The 19,964-nt window shown below is 37.5% G+C and overlaps 1 protein-coding gene across 1 annotated transcript in view; it reads left to right on the top strand.

The window, feature by feature from the left end:
• CHD9 (chromodomain helicase DNA binding protein 9) overlaps nucleotides 1-17,870 on the top strand; it is a 108,351-nt gene extending 90,481 nt beyond the window's left edge. The window contains 6 exon segments of the mRNA XM_072422748.1: nucleotides 1,115-1,280; nucleotides 3,431-3,573; nucleotides 4,194-4,340; nucleotides 4,794-4,922; nucleotides 5,695-5,799; nucleotides 6,351-17,870. Of these exon segments, the coding sequence (XP_072278849.1) occupies nucleotides 1,115-1,280; nucleotides 3,431-3,573; nucleotides 4,194-4,340; nucleotides 4,794-4,922; nucleotides 5,695-5,799; nucleotides 6,351-7,208 (1,548 nt within the window). The 3' untranslated portion in view covers nucleotides 7,209-17,870.
• Nucleotides 17,871-19,964: the final 2,094 nt, after the last annotated feature.

Genomic DNA, 19,964 nt, shown 5'->3' with positions numbered 1-19,964 from the left:
CTTTTCTCGTTGGAAAGGATCGTGAAAGATCCTTTCCAACGAGAAAAATTGCAGGTGTGTATGCAGCTTTAGTTGGAAATGATTATTCAAGCATATTTAAGAGTGTCAGAATCATCAATGATGGTGACATAAATCGGGAATAAATGTTCAGTATGCACACCGGTCCCCTGATCTCATATCACACACAGAAGAGTTTATTTTCAATACATTGAGTCCCCTTAATATTTAACCATCCGGACCAACAGGTTATGATGTTGTATATGTAGCACATAGCAAACATCTGTCCAGATGTAACATTCCCTAAATATAATAAAGAATGATGAAGTTGAGACTTAACGTTACCTTGTATGCTGTCATCACAACCAGCATAATACAGTATTAATAAGGAAAGCATTGAGCAGTAAACCCTTCTGCTACCCAAGAGGCACTATGGCAGTCCATATGTTGACAACCTGTAGTCTAAGTATGTCTGTGCAGTCTAATTGTAGGGTCCCAGGATATCAGTCCTACCATTTTTGCCAACTTGTCAACATAAATGTGTTTTTTATTATTTTTTTAAGCAATGTCTTAGCTATACCTCTGCTTTTTAAATAGACTCCACGTTGTCTACAAAGTATTGACCAGTGTAGTTTTAAATGAAGCATTACGATGCCAAGTGATCTAGAGTGTCCGTGTTCTTCTGTTGGTTAGATTGGATGACAATGTAGATCTACATAATCTAGCAGACCAAGGGTGAGCTAATCATTCCTGTCTGGCTCACATCTTTTTTTTTAATATTAGGATTTTAGGCACCACAAAAGTTTTTATTTCAGATTTAATCTGTCAGATCAACATTGTAAACCTATACGGTCCATTAAAATAATTATGAATCCAGTAAACAGGTAAAGATGTTGATTTATTTGACCGATTCCATCCTAAACAAGATATGTATGTGGCCAGCATAAAAAGGGGATAGGGTTGTTGTTTTTTTAATCAATGTTTTTTTTTTTTTTTGCTTGAAATCTGACTAACATAAAGCTTTAGGGTTATGCTGCTGGGGAATTAGTGCCTAACATCTGCTAGGTGTTATATATGGGTTTGATACTTTTATTAATTCAGATGTATTCCCTTTTAGGAAGGTGGCTTAAAGCTGACATTTCAGAAGCAAGGGATCCCTCAGAAAAGGCCTCTGGATGGTGAGGAGACAATGGGACAGCAGCAGTATTTGGCTCGGTTGCAGGATCTTCAGAATGCCTCTGAGGCCAGTCTTGTAACCTTTCCAAAACCCCTGGCGGCATCAGGTAAGAAGATGGGTATGTGACGGATAAATATTATAAAACTAAACTCCAGTTAAACTGCTAAGGAGGTTATATTTGTATATGTATAATATGTATGGTGTTGAGATTTACACCTGCGGCTCTATTTATAAAACAGGGAATCTGACATTCCTTCAATCATTCCCTGGTGGGACTCTTCCAAGTCCATGTGTTTTAATGAAAGTCAATGCTTCCCACAAGGGCATGTTAGATTCCCTGCTTTATAAATAGTTTTTAGAGGTCTTTTCCTAGCAGACAAACGAGTCTATCAGTCTGTCACCCTCATTTCTCCTCCTTGGCATTCACATTATATTCATGGGTATAAGCACTGCAAGACAAATGTGCTCCCAGTGCTGCTTCTTTTTAAACCACTCAGAGCTTTGTTGTACAGTATGGGCTACAAGATGCTAACAATTCAATCCAGGTACCTATACTAGTTACATTTTACCATCCTAATCTCCAAATTCTATAAAGCTAATTATCAAAATTGCAACATTTCTTTAAAAAATCGATCAGCTGCCCACTTACTACAGGAAAGGCTAAGTCATTAGAGGCTGCAGGCAGATCTTTGGAATGTAATTTGATTGTACAGAGAGGTGCACATACACAGAGCTGCATTAATTTGTATCTATTATGTCTGCCTCACTTCCAATTTATATATGAAAGTATCTAAAGGAAAAGGTTGTAAATTACTCATATTCTGTATATTGTTTATTGAACAAAAGAGAATGATAGTTATACAGAGCAATGGATACAGTAAAAGCATATTTGTAAAACAAACAATAACCATAAAGCTCTACAACCTTAAATTAGAGGACAATAGCCTTTAGGTAGATTTATTCTAATACAGCGGTCCCCAACCTGTGTGATCCGCAAGAAAATTTTGGCAGTCCTCGGCTCTGGCTGGTGCACCCCTCAGTGGGGTCAGAAGGACCTCTGGACACAACCCACCCACTCTCCCATCGCAGGCTAAGACCTGTGATGGAAGAGTGGGTGAGTTCTGGCATCATGACGTCACTATGGGGGAAGTTTTTTCCCCTTTAAGTGACACACGGCTCCTCACGCATGCGCAGTCTGGAGTCCGTAAATTTAGTGGTCCGTGATGTCCAAAAGGTTGGAGACCACAGTTCTTCAGACTTTCATCCATAGGACATTCTAAAGATCCTGTTAGATAAGTTTGTTAAAGGGAACCTGTAATGATAGAAATATAGAAGCTGCCACCAATAAATGTTTTCTAGAGAAAGATTTAAAACTCATCTTCCTCCTGGCTGCACTCCCCGCTGTTTCTGTGACCTTGGGAGATGCTTAGGTGTTCAGATATTTTTAAAATATATGCTTGCCCAAATCTATGACTTGCCTAGATAATGAAGGCAAGAAAAAGGTCACAGATCTGCCGTGGAAGCTTCCATGTTTCCTTCTTGACAGGTTATTTTACAGGGCAACTCAGAGCTGCAGCTGAAAGCATATTCAATATTTTCTTGGCTATTGTTAGCAACTTAAAAGTACTGTGTATGATTAATATCACATGGGCTCAGTCTGTGTATCATTTTTTTCCCCTTTTTTTTACAGGTTATTTATAGTATTTATAACTTATGAATTTCTTACAATTGATCTCTTACCGTTAAATGATATTTTGTCTATTGTTTTTTGCTCTCAGTAGATGGCGCTGTGTCTTCATGTAAAGTGTGTAACAAACTTTTATCTCTGACTGCAAGATTTTGTTACATAATTTACATTACATTTACATTTACAAGTATAAATAGATTCTTTTTTCTAATGCCATTTTAAGGGAGGGAACTTGGTTTGTACCTGAGTATATATGTCAAAAAATAAAATAATTATTGTGCCTTGGCACTGAGTAAATCCACAGTATCTTTATAGACTCTTGTTATGGTTATGCTTTTATTTTAGCCTGGGTTCTGGATATTTATATTGAAAACTCAATATATTCTAATAGGTTTAAGAAGCACTTGACATATTTAGGCAGCCTATTTAAGTGCTGGGAACCCTGTGCAAAAATGTAGTAGAAACTTACTTTGTATTATGTTATTGTACTTTGCTCTTTTCCTTATTTTGATTAATTTTTAAATCCATACACAGTTAATATACTGTTAAATAAAATCTTTATTTTTAAGGTACTTCTAATACACTGCCAACTTCTGGAATGAATGGCGTGGCATCAGATGTTCAGCCAACTGTCAAGAAAAGAAGAGGAAGGAGGAAGAATGTAGAAGGAGTTGATATCCTGTTTATGAACAGGAATAAGATGCTGAATCATGTGAGTCAAATTATTCATGAATTGGGTTTAAATTGTTACTGAATTCTCCATACATATTTTACCAGTGAAATACTAAACTGAGACGTGTTTGTGGTATTTGACAAAGGTGACCCATTCCTGCCATTATTGCTGATAGCATGTTTGGGCCCCCCTCAGATATCTCCAGCCATCATTTTTTTTAGAGATGATGACAGGGCAGATTGGAAAGCACCTGATCTCTTTGCATATTTTTCAGCATATTTCTTGCTGTTCTCCATTCGTATGAACATGAGCTCTTTTTTTTTTTGGAATTCCAGATATACTGAACAGTGGGGTGCCTGTTCTTCTTGACGTACTTCTTAAACCTGTGCCTGCCTTTTACAATGTAGAACCCCATTGGAAAACAGCTTTTAATAATTGTTAGGCAAATAAACCTGCCCACCTACAGTGATTGTGGTCACCTTCAGCTATCCAGCTGCTGCCATCCGCCTGGTACCAGAGTTTGGGGGGGTGTTAGTTCTGCAGTGCCAGGTGCCACCATCTGTCTGTTAGCTGGCTTTAGGGGTTAGCCTGAAAAAGTCTTCAGCTATTCATGCGTTTGGGGGAGTCAGGAATGGAAAAGGATCTGGGGGTTCTGGTAGATCATAGACGCAGACAGCCCTGTCCCTGTCATTAACCTAAAGGATGGCACAAGGCTAGCAGGGGATGACGCACCAAAAAGGAGAGACCTAGAGAGCTGGCTTAAAGCACATCCTGGTTATGTAGAAGACCGGGGTGCTTCTATACCTGTAAGTTTTTTGGTTCAGAATGTTTAGTATTTCTTATATTATAATACAGGAACTGCTTGCTTTGCATTTTAACTTCACTTATGTTTTAAAGAGAATCTCTGACATGGTTTATTTAGGGTGAAGTGAAAGGTTCATCTATTAGACCATCCCCACCTACTTATATTCACCTTTTCAGCACTCTTTCTTTACCACATTTGCCATGGGAGCCTTGCATTTAAAACTTGTATATGATCCATATCAGTCTGTGCTTATATACAGGGTTTTCCCCTTCCATGTATGTTCTGACTTGGTTGTGGCAAGTGATTGCCACGCCCCACATCATGCAGATAGAAGGACAGATTGTCTTGTGCACCCCCATACCCTTATATGCTTGGTACTTTTTAGTGGTGCCACAGATGAACAGCCTTTTTGATGTGGATAAATGTTAATCAAATAGTGTATGTTTGTGTTCAGAGGATGCAGCTTCATGATGGTAGGCCAAAACAGAAAAGACATCGATGCCGGAATCCCAACAAGCTTGATGTGAACAGCCTTACTGGAGACGAACGTGTTCAGCTTATCAACAAGAGAAACGCCAGGAAGGCAAGTGGACTCAACATCTCACCATACACATGTGACCTTATATTTGCACATAATACGGGACATTTTTGCAGTATCTGGCCTTTGCAGACATAAAAAGCTAAAAGTGCTCCCTTCCCAAGACAATTTTGCATTGGTATATGAAATGTAGGGTGGCTACATTTTACATACTATAGTACCTACCCTAAGAACCCAACATAACTAGCCACCTTCATTAGCAAGTGACTTTCCCTGATTTATTTTTTTTCTTTAAAAAAATTAATTTTTTTATTTTTTTTAAATCGCTGGTGATGATACAAGGTTTGCAGCAAGGTAATCACCCAGGGAGGAAATAATATATTACATGTTTTGTTTGTTTTAGTAACATTTTAAACCTGTCCGTGCATCTGAAAGGTTTCTTTAGTAAATAAAAGAGAACAATCACTTCAATGCAACCTTTTCGCCTAGTTGAATGAAGCCTTTGTTGCACATTGTGTGGGTCCATAATTGGGGGTGAAGATGTGCAGATTCCTTTATGCTAGGTAAGGGAAATGTTAATCTACATATTCAGAGGTCACCCACAGAAAAGACAAGACACTGACAATATGACAAGATATAATTATACTTTGTTTGAAAAGTGTCAGTGCATACTTTTTGTTGGTAAAGTAATAGTGATGGCACCAATATATTGGCCACTCATTCTGCCAGGGTTTTCAGATTCAATGGCTCTGGGGGAGCTACGTTGTATTTCATCCTATAAGGCTTGTAGTACATAACTTTTCTGGCTTATGTTTAGGTTGGGGGAGCATTTGCCCCTCCCCTTAAGGACCTGTGCAGATTCCTGAAAGAAAATCCAGAATACGGAGTGGCTCCAGAGTGGGGAGACGTTGTGAAGCAATCTGTGAGTACAAATCCTTGAATGTTTATAACACAGCGCTTTTAGATTTACTGAAATACAGTCACATAGGCTAAATGTATAAAGAATTTCTATCATTCTCCAATGCTCATTATCTGCCTGTTGTGGCTAAAATTCAAAGGAATGATCCTATAAGTATTAATAATATATGTAAATTATGTTGTGTCTGCTTAATTCAACTGCTTTTTGTTAATCTAAAAAAAGAATTTCACTTTAGAGCTCCAAACATCAAGAATACCCTTTTGTTTGTTTCTTTGGATCCTATAGAATTTTCAGTTCAGTTACATAATTATTTAGTTTAATTATAAAGAACTCAAAAACCGCAATAGCTAATGGAAAGCGAGACCTTGGCACAATCTTTTGTAAAAAAAAAATTTAAAATAAACTAATGAATAATTTAAGAACAAAACTGTGTGCTTTTTTAAATTGGATCTGTTGATAAGGACATTTAACAATTGGTCTTAATATTTTTTAGCCCTAGTAGTATCTTGCATTCTATCACCTAATGAGGCTATTTTTGTTTCCTCCTTCTGTAGGGTTTCCTCCCAGATAGTATGTTTGACCGTATCCTAACTGGCCCTGTGGTGCGTGAAGAAGTGAGCAGAAGAGGCAGGAGGCCAAAAAGTGAAATTGCCAAGGCAGCAGCAGCCACGGCATCTGGCAACTCTGTGAACGTCAGCCCTCTTCTAGCAAATGGCCTTATCCCAGGCATGGATATTTCCAGTTACCAGGCTTTACAGCAGAACTTCCAGAATCTCCAGTCCTTGCAGCTGACAGCTGGATTAATTGGCTTGCCTGCAGGCCTCTCTTCTTCCGGCGGAGATGCCAAAAATATGGCCGCCATGTTCCCTATGCTGCTGGCTGGGTTACCCAACCTTTTGGGTATGGGAAACCTGTTGAACAAGTCTCCAGAGCCCAGTGCCAAGCAGAAAGAGAAGAACTGTAAAAATGAATGCAAAGAAGCTGAAAATAGCAAAGAAAGGACGATGTCCCCTTCTATTGACAAATCCAGGCAGAACTCAAGTCCTCCTTCCACATCTATGGGAACTGCTGTACAAGCAGGTTCCTTATCTATCAACCCACTGCTGTTACCCAATATACTCTACCCAGGGATGCTTCTCACTCCAGGCCTTAATCTTCACATCCCAGCTGTGCCCCAACCGAACATTTTTGATGTACAGAAGACTAGCAAAGATGCTGGTCCAGTAGCAGCCCCAGACTCCACAGCAGAACCACCTCCGGCTCCCAGGCAGGAAGAAAAAGCAAGTAAAGAGGTTGGTTCTCAGAATGAGAACAGCACAGATGACTGCTCTGAGAAGGCAGAACCTTCCTCAGGATCGAACAGCCCCTCGTCTTCCTCATCTGAGGACTCGGATTCTTCAGAAGAAGACTAACCTTGACAACATCTGCACTTAAATTATAAAACAAGCCCTAACCTTTTCCTTCTCCAAAACCTTCTCTTGCCTACAGTTATTTTAATTGTAAATATTATGTGTTACAAGTGCATCAAAGGATTTTAAAGACAAGGAGACATTTCAGTATTCTGAAAATGCAAATAGCGTTTTAAGAAAACGTTTTGCATGTAATATTCTCACAGAGACTTACTTGTATGTAATATCAAAAAAATACACACTGTGCTGTAAGAGACTTACAGCAAAAGGCATTAACTTTTGTTTGAGGGAAGTTTGGGGTAATTTTATGGAAAAAAATTTAAAAAAGACGAAAAAAAAAAAGAAATAAAAGGCAAACCTGCTCTCTAAGAGCTGTATATAAATAATATATTTGCAGTGAAACACAGAACCCTCTGAGTATATTGTGGTTTTCCTTTCTGCCTTTAGTTTTACAATTTCCTCAAGCGTATCACTTAACAGAACTCAGCAATAATTTGGGCAGTTTAAGAATGTCGTGGAAATGTTTAGTAGCTGTGTTTTATTTCACCGTAAAGGGAAATGATCATAAAATTGTTTATTTTATTTTTTATTTGTAAGTTATGGTAGCATCATTCAGTCTGTTAGTACAGCATATAGGCACCAAGATTATTTATTTAAATATTATTCATTTGGGAATATACACTTTGACTCTAAAAGAGCCTTGATTCTGCCTCTCCTATGTGAAAGCACAAAGCTTACGCCCCTTCCTTTACAACACTGTCTGCGAATTAGCAATGATGCCGCATCAATCCTTTACAAAGTAAAGGATTTCTTTAAGATAGGATTCAGAGATGGTGAACTTCAAAACGTCATATAACGGAGGATTGCAAATGTAACAAAGCATTTTTATTTAAAACATTTGGAGCTTTTAAAGTATTAGTACATGTACTAATGTACAACTCATAACTGAGCATTGGTTGGTTCAATCACCACTCAGTTCTGTTTTTATATTGTAAATGGCTTACAGTGGCAGAGAAATGCCGCCCATGTGGTACAGGAGGTCCGGCCAGGTATCAGGGAGTCATTTTCCTATTGCATACTCCAGGATGACCACATAATACACAGTTGTGTATTTAGAGTTGTTTTATCTGCCAAAGATTTTTTTTAATATTCAGCTAGTCCTTGGATTTCCTTAGCACCACTGGTGACCAGACTTTCTTGCAGTTGCAAGTTATAACCTAGAGCCTGATCACCTCCCTTTCCCTAGCCTGCGATTGGACCATGTAGGAGAGTGGAGGTCTGATGAGTCATTTCTCATCACTGGTAGCAAGTGCATGAAGAGCACCTAGTTGGCTCCTAATGCTACCCCTCCCTAAGTGCTGCTGTGCAAGGAATGGTAGGAGGCTGATACCAAGTCAAATTCAGGTACTCATGCATTTATCGCAACCAAAAATAAACTCTTCCTGGAGTTCAGCTTCAAACTGACCTGCAATTCAGCAGCATACACGTCATTTTTATTTGTCTGGTCAGTTGGTATGGTTACAGTATAATAATAATACAATTTTTGCAAAGAGAAGTTTGCATAGGGGTTGTTTCGGATTATTTTCCTTTCTCCCTGTATCGGTATGCCATTTTGTATCTCTGATGACTCAGTGCCGCAGATTGTTAAAACCAGATCTGTTACTGATGTATTAAAGGACATCTGTCATTAAAAGCACTTATTTTGTTATCTTGATAAAACTATGTATTTGTTTTTGTCTTGATACCTAATTTTAGCAACTAAATAATTTTCAGTAACTGGTATGGACTTTCAGTGCAGACGCGGTATGGATTTGTATTGGAGCATTTTGTGTGCCCATGCCAAGAATGATTCTTCATTTTCTCTGTCCAGTCTGATCAGTCCAAAGCTTTTATGTGTTGGGTGTCCTTATCGTATAGCCAGAAGAAGAACTCAATGTGCCAAATTTGTTCTAAATCAGTAGATTGAGGGAATAAACCATAACATCTGTCAGTTTGAGTATGGATCTGTCATCTGGATTGCATATTGTAAGATATAAATGTGCATTTATATTACATTATTAAGCTTTAGGATATGATATTTTACCCTTTTTCCTGTCATCTGTGCTTTGAGATCAGAAGTCCAGTCCTCGGCTGTCCAACCCCTGTCTGTAGGGCCAAAATCAGGCCAGGAATATCATTATTTTTTTTTATTTCTGGACAATTATTCACAATATTCTAAATTTACTAATGTTAAATATTAACTATATGTGCAGATCCTGGCCCTCACAGACTGGAATTTGGACAGTCATGGCCCAGTCAATTCAGAATACTTTAATCCTATAAAACATTTTCCTCAAGTCCTAGGCTCTGAGATAAAGAAGATTTTTTAGCAAAGACATATGAAAATCAATTTTAATGTGTGTAGTTGCTTCAAATTAGCTGACTGTGATAACTTGGGGCATTTAAATGGAAGACATTAAACTTGTTACTCCGTTTTGTCAATATTGTGTATGTTTGACTGCTGTGTTCCCCACATAGGAAATTGAATGCAGAGTACAGTGATCAGTCTAATACTAGACTGAAACATGATTTACTCACATGTATTGGTAGCAGAAATCACGGCTTGTAAACTGAATGTAAAGCTTCAGTTTGCAGACATTTTCAATGCTCATACATTGTGTTCCTGTTACAAATCGTTTATAGCAAAATGCAGAGTCTTTTAGTAATGATCTGGTCCCCAATTGCTAAATAAGGGAGCCCCAACATGCATCTTTTCTACATAAATGCATCTTTAGAATGGAGCAGTTGTGACAAAGGGGAACATTCAAAATACTACAATTCTGTGACAATACAGCTTGCATATGAGACCAAAAATGGATGGAGAAAATGGGAAAAAAGTAACATTATCTTCAGTATTATATTAGGAGATTTTAACACAACACAAGTGCTATTAATGATGGATGATCTTTAAGCAGTAATGGGTTGCTGGAAATAAGCAGTAAAGTTTGAGAAAAAGATTAAACACTGCCGCTGAAACAGTGGAAAAATAAAGTGGATCTCCAGGTAAATGCAGAAACCAAGACCTTCTGTGTATTGATTACCAAACATTTATTACTCTAGCATTTATTTTTTGCATTCAACATTTTCAATTCTTTCATACAAACTTATCTGCCTTGATGAGTCTCCTGAGATTCCTGCACAACATCATTTAAATGTTAATCGATTGTCCAATCAAAATCCTAGGGCGGTTAATAAGGTGGTAAAAGTTGACATTTTTTTCCTATAGTCGCCCATGAGATAAGTGCAGAACTGTGCACACAAAAGATAGTTGTTAATATGCATACAGGGCAGATAATATATTTTGCCTGAAGGTTCACTTTATTATTAAACATAATCATACTTACCAGTATTAAAACAGATGTCTGTTTCTGTCAAAAAAGTTGGTGCTCTTGTGGCTTATTGTTAAGGAGGGCAATGCACATGCTGCCTTGCTAAATGCTATAACCGTCACTGTTAAATATGAAAGACCCCATTCTCAGGTACTGCCGCATCCTCCTGAATTGTTCCTGTTGGCCTTTGCCGTCATTGCTGGGTTAACCATGTATTTATCAATTTATTGGGGATTCAAGGTCAAGCAAAGAACATTATATTAAAATTACTGCTGCTGCCTTAGCAACCAATCAGGTTTTATCTTAAGGAAAATGGAAACGCAAATCTGGATGTTGCTTTTACTCCAGTTTTAATAAATCAGCCCCGTAATCCCTAATATAGGTGCTCCTGCCTCCCCTCCTATTTTAGCTGCCTGGCCAGGTACCCGTAAAAAAACATTTTTAATCCATCATGAACTACATTGCAATATTGTTACAAATCCGTGTGATGCGCCATCATTTGTACTCTGTATTTGTCAAATGTATGTGTTGTTGTTATCCCCGATGCCTAATAACAAGGATCACAGTGGTGGTTCTCCATAGTCTTATCTGAAGATAGAGAAACAGATGACAGGGTGATAAATTCCAGAATGCTAAAAAAAAGGAGCTCAGGCCTGTTGGTCTCAAGTTTGGCAATAAACAGTAAAATGAATCCATTCATCTTCATATATGTGCAAATCTGAAGTAAACTGGTCCCCATATTTCTGATCAATTGTGTTTTGTTTTCTATTTAGGTATAAATTGTGCAATTTAATAGTTGTTGCCACGTAGTTTCTGCGATGAGTTGCTTTAATGCCCATTGTATACATGATCAAATGTTATACTATTTATTTTAATTAAGGGGATTTGTTGAAAGGTGTAGAGGTATCAATAAAGGAGATGGGCACCTTACAGTATTTTCAGTGTAGTGGTTTGGTTCAGCTTCTTAGGGGGGACCTCAGGAGTGGTGTGACCATTAGGTTGGACATTCTCAAAGATTAAAGTGGAGCTTTACACAAAACATGCAGATATATTCATATTACAGTATAAAGGTAACTAAAAGCACATCAAATAAAGGTATAACCTACTGTTACCTGAACAAAAGTATCCACGCACTCCCCTTCATTCCAGATGCATATATACATGACTGTGGCCTGCACAACCTTCAAAAAATGCAGCAAAAATCTTTTTTTTTTGCTGGCCACACCTAGGTAGTTGATTTTCAATAGGCTTCTATGAGAATAGATCCTAATACCTTAAATTCTTGGTCCCCATAGAAGCCTAGGAGGAATGACTACATAAGCCATGGGATTTAGGCAAGTATACATCTAAGCCTAAATTTTATTTACCTTTTGTTTAGAGGAGATAGACATAGAGGATAACTATATTCCCTAGAAAAACAAAATCTCAGCTGTAGCATAAAAAAAGTTCTGCACCATGCTTTTTAATTTTTTTCATTGTTTCTGTTGATTCAGCAAAGATAAAATGGTGCATACCATTTGGGTGTGTACCCAAGTATGAGAAAGATAGATCACCTGACACTCCTGGACATGCATCATGGGGGAATTACCCATCTTGAGCATAGGAATAATCAGAAATAAATAATTATATCCGGTTGCATGTGTTTGTTTTTGTAAAGCCTGCTGAAAGCTTTGCATGCTGCTCTTATATGTCCTGCAGTCCCTATAATTGTATCGTCATACTGAGAACTTAATTGTATCGTCATACTGAGAACTTAATTGTATCGTCATACTGAGAACTTAGGAAAGCACAGTTTGCATGTGCACTGCCCATCTACCATAACCCCAGTGCAACAACTCTTTCCAATTAAAAGCATCAATGGGGACTTCTTGACTATAAGACATGTACATGTGAAAAAAAATGCAGTCATTCCTTCTCATACTTTTTGTCATATAAGATCATGTGCAGACAGGTGCCCTGGGGTATACAGACCTAAACATTATGATTGGTTAAGGTTTGTTCAGATCAGAGGGATTATTTCATAGGATGTTTTTCAGGCAAATATCAAAACCTGATATCTTCTCATATCTTCTTAAATTAAAGGAAGTGTACTCACTTTAACTTGGAAATACTTCCCCAATAAATGGCCTTTTTTTCAAATAAACATGTGCTCCACATATAGAATGGCTGTGTTGAGAGGCTGTAGCCTGGGCCAGGTGCTAGCCATTGATTTTTTTTATATGTAAACCAGTCTGTGCAATACTTTACAATAACATCAATTCCATAAAACAACAGAGATTTTGTTTGCGTGGAAGAAAACTGCAATCCATTATTCTTTTTAAAATAATGCATAGTACCTCATGGCTCAGGTAGACAACACAGCAAAATTTGCAACAAAATTAATTTGTAATTTGCACATTTAAAACGGACATAACATAAACCCTTTCAATGGTATATATATCAGACTAAAATGGAGCAAATAGGTGTTGCTCAGTTAGAGTTTACATACCTTAAAGTATGCAGGCACCCAGATTGAATTCAATGAATACCTATCAAGTATGACCAAATTTCTTTACGGAATTGTCAGGAGACTTGCACATAGAATGGAAGAGATAAGCAAAAGCCTAATGATAATAAGCAAACTGTAGAGATGCCCTTGGCTGCCTTTTTCAATTTCCTGTTTTATTTACCCCGAGAAGGTTAATGATGGAAAGATAAAACCTATTTGGTTGTTCTTGAAAGCAGCTGCAGTTTTTCTCTGCTTCCTTACTGCTCGGTTTACAGGGCAGCACGTCCAAACACATTATTTGCTTCGGAAAAGGTTAAATATATCAATATTTAGCAGTGCATCATTTCAACTACAATACACATTTTATAAAATGAATTTCTAAGTCTAAGACCTATTTCATTTAATATTCATAATTACTTTAACCAGGCATGTAAGTAGCAAGTCTTTTCATTTGTACTGAGTAATAAAGCCCATTTATTAGTACTCCAATGCTACTAACTGGCCCCAATACTAAAATACAAGCAGTATACCTTTATAAGTCGTCTCAAGCACAAAGGCTGCCCCAAATCCTGGTATGCTAGCTCACAAATGTTGATATGAACCGTTCCTGTACTTTATCAAAAAGAAATCGACATTTTATGCTTACACAAAATCACATGATATATGATTTTTCAGTTAGCCCATCCCTATGATACAGTGCTAGGATCAAAATCTAAGTCAATTCATTAGTGGCATTTTTTTATTCAGATTACAATAAAATGTGATTTTTGGGGTAAGCAGGGAATGTCCTGATATGCTGATTTGATTAGAGAGGATACAGTGATTTCCAATTTAAGATTCTAACCTAGTTCATTATAAATGCTTTTGGTAAATTGTAGTCTGTTTGCTTAATCCTAATGATAGGCAGCCTTACTGGCAGATGCTGGAGGGACAGCAACCATTGGCATTGCTAAAACAAAACAATGATATTTATATATAAGAGCACTCAAGCAGTCATGGCACTTGAGAAGACTTCTATCAATATGTTGCAAGTTTTTACTTTCCTTTTCATACCTTTAGCTAAACATACTGTTACACTAAAGCTGCGTACACACGTGCAATTTTTGTCGTTGGAAAGGATCTTTCACGATCCTTTCCAACGACAAAGGACTACACGATGCATGAAGGGTGCTGTACATACAACACCATTCTGCTCTATGCAGAGGGGAGGGAGACAGCGACGGAGCGGCACCCTGCTGCGCGCTCTCCCCTTCCCTTGCATTAGGATCGCTCGTCGTTCATCATTCGTGGATCCGCCAGGACGGATCCACGGACGATGAACGACCCCGGCTGTACACACGCCAGATTCTCGCCCGATATCTGGCCGATGCCGATTATCGGGCGAGAAAAATCTGACGTGTGTACGCAGCTTTATAAGTTAAATGTATTATAAGCAACAACACAAAAAGACTCAATGGCATACCCTTCAACAAGCCTTTATACCTATGTACGTCCTTGTAGATTGTTAATGATGCTGAGTCTTTTTATGTCACGCTCATAGGTATAGCACACCTTGTAAGTATCCCAGCTGTACACCTAAAGTAGTTATGGCGTTGTCATCTAACAGCCAGGTTCCATCATAACTGGGATTCCACTTTCCAGTGACACCTGGATAAAACTGCGACAAATATATTCTGGGGTTTCTAGCAGAAGATATCACTATAGAGCAGCCATTCTCAACCATGAATCTCCAGAGGTACCTTGAGCTATGACTGAATGTCTCCCTATCTAATGGTGCCTGCAAAGTTTTGGGCCTAACACCACTTGACAGGGTCATAAGCATGACCCCATTTTTATATGTCTATAAGAATTGAATTCGAACCACCACAGTAAAAGGGACATTATTCACCCTGTCCATGATTTTTTTCAATAAATGTATTTTGCCAGGTGTTTCCCAAGACTTCAATGTTAATTTATGAATTCTAAAATAGAAAGGTTCAGAAAGGCAAGGCGTTCCGGTGTTTCCTACTGCTTAAGTTGCAATAAATGTTTTTTAAAATGCTCAGAGAATCCTGCAGTGAGTATGACCATTTACATTGGCTACATCAGATGTGCAGCCTGGAGAATATAGATGCAGATAGCCTGGTTCATAAAGGCTTACCCCCTCCCTCTATTAAAAAATATAGTTAATGCAATAGGTCTTTGGTTGGTGATTGTGACTCTTGTACTATGTAGCTGTTTTGTTATCTGGTATTTTAGGCTAAAGAAGAGTTAACTAGAGATGTTCAGGTGGCATTTTTTATAACAAAATTATCACAACTATTTCTTCCTGGCACCTTGGTGCAGTTTCAAAAAAGCATTTAAAAAAGAGTGTTCTGAGATTTAGGATTCATCAATAATAATACCGTATATGAATTTTTTTGTGGGATTACAGGTCCCTTTGGTTAAACCATACATGGTTGGCAATATAAAGGTTTTTAAACAAGTATTCTGTTTTGAGTATAAGTTCAGCAGCCTAGAATGTTTGATGGACTTGTGTATAACAAGCTGCAGCATTCCTTTACCTTGGCAACTAAGCATTTGGACCTTACCTGTACCCAACAGATTTAGGTGACATTTTACCTGGCAAAGGAATAGCAGCTTGGCTCAGGCATTTGTGTGTAACACATACCATTGCTGTACAGTAGCGATGTGTAAACTCTATTTTCTTTCATCTTTCTGTGTCCTCTGTGTCATCATCACCATTCTGCTAATTTAATCTTCAGTGAACAGACAGATGGCACACAAAGCTGCACAAAGAAAATAATGGCTTCTCTTAACTGGATTTGTAATATGGTAGAGGTATGTGAACTGCAAGATTGGCTGAGCAGAACTAACATCTTTAGCAGAAAGATGAGTTTGATTGCTTGCACTGTGCATTGGTAAAGTGCACTGGAGTATCATTCAATAATTGGAATTTTGCAGCCGGTTTTGTGCATTGTGGTAATATGTGTTTTACCTTGAAGTGAGCTTTACTTGTGTATCATGGATATTCTTTCTGAGACTGCATCTAGCCTTCTTTGATTTAAATTTCTTTGGATGCAGACAGTTAAGATCTGTTTTTCTGATCTGTTCTTCAAATGCTTAATAAATTCTTCCCCTGCAAGACAGAGATGCAACTTGGATGCATGAACTGCAAGTAGAACTTAAACACATTTTTCAAAAATCAAGCTTTTGAATTCAATCAAAACACAACATTCAGAATCAAATCCCATTTAGGAACCCTAAATGTTCGATTGTTACCATGGGGCCAGTACCAGAACACATAATCATAGTTTATGACTGGACATCTCGACTGTTCAAACCTCAAATCCAAAAAAATAGGACAAAAATAAATTGTGTTACCTTTTCATTTTTTATACATGTAGGCATGGAAGTAAAAAAGAAAAAAATGGATTGCAATTTTTTTTTATTGCAGACAAAACTGGGCAGTTGAGTTTTTGATAGAAACTAGCGGGTTAGAATTAGAAATTATGAGTTTTAATGATATATATTCATTGGGGAAATTTACTTTCTCTTCCTAGTATGGTCACAGGTGTCAGCCAATGCATTTTTCAGTGTTGATAACTTGTTCAGTTTCAACTCTGCCTTTTTAACCCCTTAGAACTGATATCCAATAAATTTAAGAGTCATAAGGCCCCAGATATTCCTATGTGGAATATTATTGGGCAATATGTATGCTGCCCCAAAGATACACTAGGAAAAGAAGTATCACATTTTCAGTTCTCTGGTTGTATTACAGTACCTCTTCATAGGAATTAAATGAACACAGGATGTAAGAGTATTTACAATTCCTTAATTTAAACAATCCTTTAAAGTTACAATATCAGATTGTATACTGCAATGAGGCTTTAGAAAATACAGTTTAAAATATGAAATTGAACAATTATACAATGTAAAAAGATAGCTACTCTAAACAATAGTTCCAGAGCTTGGGGCAGGAGATAAAGTCTATATAATATATTATTGCCATTGTTTGTTCTAAGGTTCCATGGTACTCCAAACACATAATGCAATTAAGTTCCGCCCCCCCCCCATCCACAAAATGCCTTTATATAGAAAGTTGTGCTCACCTGTATGATACTGGTTTTTATCCATCACTGCTACCCACAGCCTAAAATGTTAGACTTCTTTTGGCAATATTACACTGACCGGGGTTTTCTTTTTGCACTGATTCTGGAAAACATTGAAATACCATCTAATAAGTCATACTGGTCAGCAGTGCTGCAAGTATTACCTCCTGTAGACCTTTCAAAGGGTGACAACTGTCAATGCATTTGTGTATAGTGGCAATGCAAACAGTAAATCTATAGCCTTAACAAGTTCTCTGCTGTCTGTACTATATATTGTGTCATCAGAATGCACACCTTTGCTTAAGCAGCAAAATAAAAAAAAATTGAAAACTATGTCAGATTTTGTGGCCTAAATGAAAATGGAGGACATGTAGGGTAAGGAGGGGAATGCACTTTTTTTTAAAAATTACCATTAGCAGTATCCTCTCAGTGTCCCCTGATCTTTTTTTCCAGTGTGTGTTAATAGCTAGTATGGGAATGTTAGTTGTTTAATGATTCATATTTATAGCCCATGTTTTTTGGCTTTACAATCTACGTGTCTAATATGTTCCCAGATACATGCAGTATGCTGGTAATGTTCTGTGTGGTCTGATTCGGCTTGTAGTTGAACATGCGTCTTCAAAGAAAAGTTGTTTGTAATTTATTTAATTACTTTCTATGAGGTTCTATAGAGCAAACTGAAGTTTAATTATTTTTTATTAAACATATTCTTTGACTACCTGTGATGTAACTTTTTCTGGTTCTTGGCCCCCACCACATCAAAATACAATAAAAATTGAAGAACAATACATTTGTCCTGGAGCTGCCGGGACTCAATGAACACCCACAAGTATGCAGAATTAGGTCATCCTGTTCTGGCCAAGCAAATGGCAGAAGATAAGGAAACACTGAATAGAGGAAGATGGCGGCACCCACGATAGAATGGGGACTGTGAGTGTATTTAAAAATTGTTATCAGGCAGGTATATTTATTTTATTGCTAAAGGGGCACTCACCCTTCTGCCATAAAACACCTGCCTGGTTGCAATTTTTTAATTGTTACCTTTACTTCTGCTTTAAATCTATTCCATTAGTGAATATTTGGTGAAAGGCCCATAATTAAATATCTTGAAAAAAGACACAATCTATTGACCTCAACCACTAAAGAAATAAATAATCATAATAGAAAACCTGCATATTCTAGACCAGCCCTTCTGACTTTTTTAACATGAGGAAGCCCTTGAAATAACTTTCAGTTTTTCAGGGAATCCCTGCTACAATTACCATACCCACAGTTCACAGTGTACTAGTGAAGTGGTTGGTAGGAAGAATGCCTCTTACATTGCTTGCCATTGGGAATGCTGTCACCCTTACAGATAGCCAAAAAGATCATTTGTATTTAGCATTTGTATTTTTAGCAACCCCTAGGTTTAGAAACGCTGTTCTAGCTGGAAACCCATATGTACAGGTGATCCAGAGAAAGGCCAAAAATGTTAAATCATTGTTCAATTTACTCTAAAAGATAAAAAAAAAAATCTATCTGATTCTGTAAGGCAATTAGATATCCCCTGGATCAAAAGCCTCTGGTGTCTTTGCTTTAAAAAAAAGCAATTACTAAGTTATATTTATCTAGAAATGCACCCAGGTTTTTCTTAAGACAATAAATAAAACGGGCTGAAACTACTTCTTGAGTGAGTCTATTCCACATTTACAAGTGGGTGCAGAGATTACATGTGTACACCAAATGCTTCTATGTTTTCTTAATCTTTGCTGCCTCTGCCTTCCATATTTTTATTTTTTTACTGAAATCGGACACAGCTGCAGGTTGGCACTTGCACAGAAATTGCTAAAAACAATTTAGGTGACTATAAAAAGCCAAGCTCATAAAATAGTCCACATAGTAAATGTATAACCTGTTGAATGATATACACAATAAAACTGATAATTCAGTGTTAGGTAGATAGTAGAAACTGTATTTCATACCAGCTGCTCACTCACATATACTTTCATCATTTGAAAATGCAACACTGATAAGGAGTTCATATCACTGAGAGGTACACTTTGGATGTATAACTTGTAAAAACAGCAGCTTGAAATATATGTTTCTATGGTTAAGCTTCTTCTGAGCAGTAATAGTTAACTGTCTGTTGAGTCAAGAAATTTGATCATTTTTTTCACCAACCCATTCCCCCCTCTCCAGCTCTGCCTTCCTACTTGTCTACTGCTGATCTTCTGTAATGAATGACACAATCCAACCCACTTCCTATGAGCACCCTGTGTATGGACTGTCCTGCTGCTGGATGAATAGAGGAATCTGAGCTCACATGAGAATTCTGCACATACCAGTGCTGACACATTACTTGTCGGTCTCTGCTGAATTTCCAAACACCAATTATTCCTAATTTTTATATATATTGTTTAGTTAGGTTCTTTAGATTCCCAAGTTCTAAATTACATATATGTTCCAGGTCAGCTACTCATTGAAGTTTACCTATTTAGCACGGGGGACCCTTGAAATACCTTTCAGCTCTTAAGGAACCCCTGCCAATAATTACTATATCCACAACTCACAGTTTATTAGACACCCTTACAGATAGCCAAAAAGGTCCAAATTGCTTATGGCTCAAGAAACCCCTGCCAACCTCTGGAGGAACACTGTTTGAGAAACACTGTCTTAGACACAAAGCAACTACCATTTTCTGGAAAGGAAGGCAATGGAACCATACTTAATAGAGTAGCTGCTTCTTTAATTTGACATTAGTTAAAAAAAAAAAAAACATTAAGCCTAATTTAAAAGAGGTTGGTGACTTGATGTGGAACATTTTCAGACCTGT

Source organism: Pyxicephalus adspersus, chromosome 9 (assembly GCF_032062135.1).
Source record: "Pyxicephalus adspersus chromosome 9, UCB_Pads_2.0, whole genome shotgun sequence".
Classification (NCBI taxonomy): domain Eukaryota; kingdom Metazoa; phylum Chordata; class Amphibia; order Anura; family Pyxicephalidae; genus Pyxicephalus; species Pyxicephalus adspersus.
Note: the sequence above shows the minus strand (reverse complement) of the source record. Positions and strands in the feature narration are given on the sequence as shown.